The sequence below is a fragment of the Vanessa cardui genome, chromosome 3, assembly GCF_905220365.1.
Source record: "Vanessa cardui chromosome 3, ilVanCard2.1, whole genome shotgun sequence".
NCBI lineage: Eukaryota > Metazoa > Arthropoda > Insecta > Lepidoptera > Nymphalidae > Vanessa > Vanessa cardui.
This window is the reverse complement of record NC_061125.1, coordinates 12,155,496-12,158,853: the sequence shown is the minus strand read 5'-3', so window position 1 is coordinate 12,158,853 and position 3,358 is coordinate 12,155,496. Positions and strand designations below refer to the sequence as shown.

The 3,358-nt window shown below is 29.5% G+C and overlaps 1 protein-coding gene across 1 annotated transcript; it reads right to left on the bottom strand.

The window, feature by feature from the left end:
* Window positions 1-1,325: 1,325 nt before the first annotated feature.
* On the bottom strand, window positions 1,326-2,893 carry LOC124543836 (circadian clock-controlled protein daywake-like). Its single transcript, XM_047122158.1, has 3 exons — window positions 2,781-2,893; window positions 2,127-2,282; window positions 1,326-1,869 (listed from the first exon to the last, which is right to left on the bottom strand). The coding sequence occupies exons 1-3, from the start codon at window positions 2,857-2,859 to the stop codon at window positions 1,718-1,720; spliced, it is 387 nt and encodes a 128-aa protein (XP_046978114.1). The 5' UTR covers window positions 2,860-2,893; the 3' UTR covers window positions 1,326-1,717.
* Between the last annotated feature and the right edge of the window lie 465 nt (window positions 2,894-3,358).

Genomic DNA, 3,358 nt, shown 5'->3' with positions numbered 1-3,358 from the left:
TCTTCCTTTAATGGTTTGAGTTGCGCAGAGATTATATCGGTTATAGTATTTTCCAATTTAAGCCACAATTTGTCGAACTCTTTGGATACAATATCTTGAACTTCCTCACTAGAGACTGGTATAACTTTTGAATCCACTTTGGATGAAGCAATGTTCGCTCGTACACCTCTACGATGTTTCATATTATCATCCATGGTCTTTTTACAAATTAATTTTGTGTAATCTCAAAATGAGGAGAAAAAAAAAATAAAAAAATAAAAAATAAAAATTCAAGCTTTTTACCGCAGGCGACGCCCGGGATCGAACTCTCGTTTCCACGCGTATAACGCTGCGTTAACACCTTTCGGCCAGTTTGTTCCTGAAGTTTTTTGTGAAAAAGATGATTTACTTAAAACAGCTGGGTTTTATCATTTGGTTCTTGACCAATCAGGAGTAAGGACGCAATCCTCTTGAGCGTTTGAATAAAAATACTGGTTTCTACCTTGCAATTTTAAAAAAAAAACACTTAATCACCTTCTCAAAGTTAATGCACTGAATGTTTTAAGCACTATTGACAGCAATAAAACTAACAAACACTTATTATTCTACAGTTTAAACAGAAAATACTATTCCGATATGCACTATTAGGTTAATATTATGAAGATAACAATTAGACCTCAAACACCAAAAATCACCAAGTTAACCCCCTACAAACGGTAATCGCGAATAATTGTACAATAATTTAACCGATAATCACTTGATAGTGGCAAGAAAACAAATATTTACAATTTTATTGATTTTTATGTACGGAGCCAATGTTTACGCTACCGGTAGCGACACCTGTGATGAAAATGTATATGTGATAAATTTGTATTCGATTTTACCTTAGCTATGGATAAAAGAAAAGTTGTAATATAGTAAACGTAAACCTCTACGGTTTTTGCACACGTATTTTTTTTAAGTACTATGGCGATGCCAAACATTTTTCTTCTTAATTTTTAGGGTCACTTTTCAACAAAACTTTGACGGGTTCAAGCTTTTGCAATGTATCCCAAGTTAACCTAAAGATGGACTTGAATTTTCATGTGCTTATATATTATTATTATTTTTAATTAAATCCGTTCGCTTCATATATTGAAGCAGTGTGCTGGATACACTCCAAACCTTTTTCCCAAGAAGAGGGGATACCCTACATAATATGCTTGATTATGTATTAACATATTTTTTTACTATTACTATAATGATATATGAGAATCAAATAAAAACAATAAAATATATTCCTTTATTAATTATAAAAGTATTACACATACTTATTAATTAAAAAGTAAATTGTATCAGTTCAGAAAAAAAATTTTGCTGACTCAACAGGGTTAATTTATTACCCAATAATAAGTGCATCAGCTTTTACATATTTTTATTACTTTGCTTAGAGGATTTACGCTTAAATAGTACGAAGGTATCATCAGCAAACAATACTACATCATGTTTGTTCCCTACAAAAAGGACAAGCCATTTATATCTATGAGGAATAGAAAAGGTCTGAGAATTGTACCTTGAGGAATCCATATCAACTAAGACCCTAAGATACCAGTTTTCTTTTAACCAGTCTAAAGGTCAAGTTAAATAATTGTTAAAGCGGATAATAGTGTGGAAAAGGATGTTCTAACTTTGTGATTTTATCTAAATCTAAAATGTCATTTAATTTTATCCGATGGTGTTGAAATTCTAAGCTATCGACTTAATCCAGCATAATATCTTCATATGTTACAAGACTCAAGTATTTGTTGAAGTTACTGACGATTTTTACAATGGAAGCCGACCATATTGGGTCTTGCATTAGCAAACAGACTTCTTTCCAGTTTTCTTCTGCATACTTGCGAACGGCTTCAGCTGTGAATAAAATTATAACATATTATTTTATAGTAGGAGCTTTTAAAAACAGAAGATTTTTCTTTCCTATTATCAAATGCTAATTATAAAATGAAGTTCCTGTTGTTTATAGGTTTTGAACGATACTTAATTAAACATTGTATGCCGTATTCTGTCATATCTTGAAATGATCATAAAATAAACTTCACTGTTAATGAGAAATCCATTACACATAATATTGAAACATTATCGTGTCACTTAATTGTTTCATTACTCACCTAAATCTTTTTGTCCGTTGAACAAATTTTTGAATTCAAATTGAAGACCTTTGAGTGGTTGTGCTTCGAATGTCATATTTTTAATGACAAAATGAGTTTTTCCATCCGTTTCTTGTACCGTTTCCAACTCGGTGTTAATGTTTATTAAATAATCAGCTGTAAATATAAAAAATAAAACCTCAATAATTAAACTATAATGTATTAAATTATATTATTAATTTATTACTTATTTGAATTAAAACCTTTTTTAACACTCTCATGTTATATGTACGGAAAAATGAAAAACGATAGGAGCAAATACTTTCATATATGTGTTATGAATATTTTATGGAGCAAATTTAAGGGTATACTGTTCTACAACAGGATCCCAGAAAGCGTTCAAAATGATATTTCTTAAAAGTTTACTTTAAAAAAAAATTGTTAAGGAACGGTTGTGTACGAAACGTATAATTTGTTTAGGAGTATAGCTATTTCTAATCATATTGATTACGTAAAAAATAAAATTGTCAAAAAAAACCTGCTGAGTTTCTTTCGCTGGTACTTCTCAAATCGGGGTGTTTTCTTTAACTATCAATAAGTAAGTATAATTCTTTCATATTGAATAAAGGAATTTGAGTTTGACTTTGAGTAAATATTTAACTTTAAAAAACTTACGTGAAGACAGTAGATAATCTCCTGCTCCGTTTACGGGCACTGTAATAAGACGTCCTTCCATTTCGTATTGACCATTCATCGAAAGTTGTGGGCATTTCGCATCACAGTTCACATTTGTGTAGTCGTCATTGAATCTGAAATAGTAAAATTATAAGTAAAGGTTTTTATATAATAATAATAATATTATTTATTCAAGTTACCAGTGACTCATAATGGTTAGTACACAATATATCTTACAGACTATGTTAGTTATGTTTACATTTTTTCTTAGGTTACGTCTCTTAAAATATTTTAGGATCTGTATTTTTGACATTAAGAATTACAACATAGTAAAAATTACTATATTTAGATACACTTTTTGTCGAATCACTAAACTAAACGAAATTTGTGCTAGAAATGAGGGAAATAAATGTCCAAAAACTTTGTCCAAAAGGCTGTTTTTAGATTAGTAAATAACGCTTTTATGTCGAATGAAATTTACAATTATAAAATATTTTTTCTATGTACATACTTTAGCAATTCTCTTGGAGTTGAAACCATAATATTAACGTTATTTTTTTATATAATTATCTCATAAT

Excerpts from the sequence above, each read along its gene's own strand:
- LOC124543836 (XM_047122158.1), bottom strand. The coding sequence starts at position 2,859 with ATGAATGGTCAATACGAAATGGAAGGACGTCTTATTACAGTGCCCGTA. Across the intron at positions 2,283-2,780 it reads AGATTATCTACTGTCTTCAC|CTGATTATTTAATAAACATT; the intron begins GTAAGTTTTTTA and ends TTATATTTACAG. Across the intron at positions 1,870-2,126 it reads CAACGGACAAAAAGATTTAG|CTGAAGCCGTTCGCAAGTAT; the intron begins GTGAGTAATGAA and ends TTTTATTCACAG.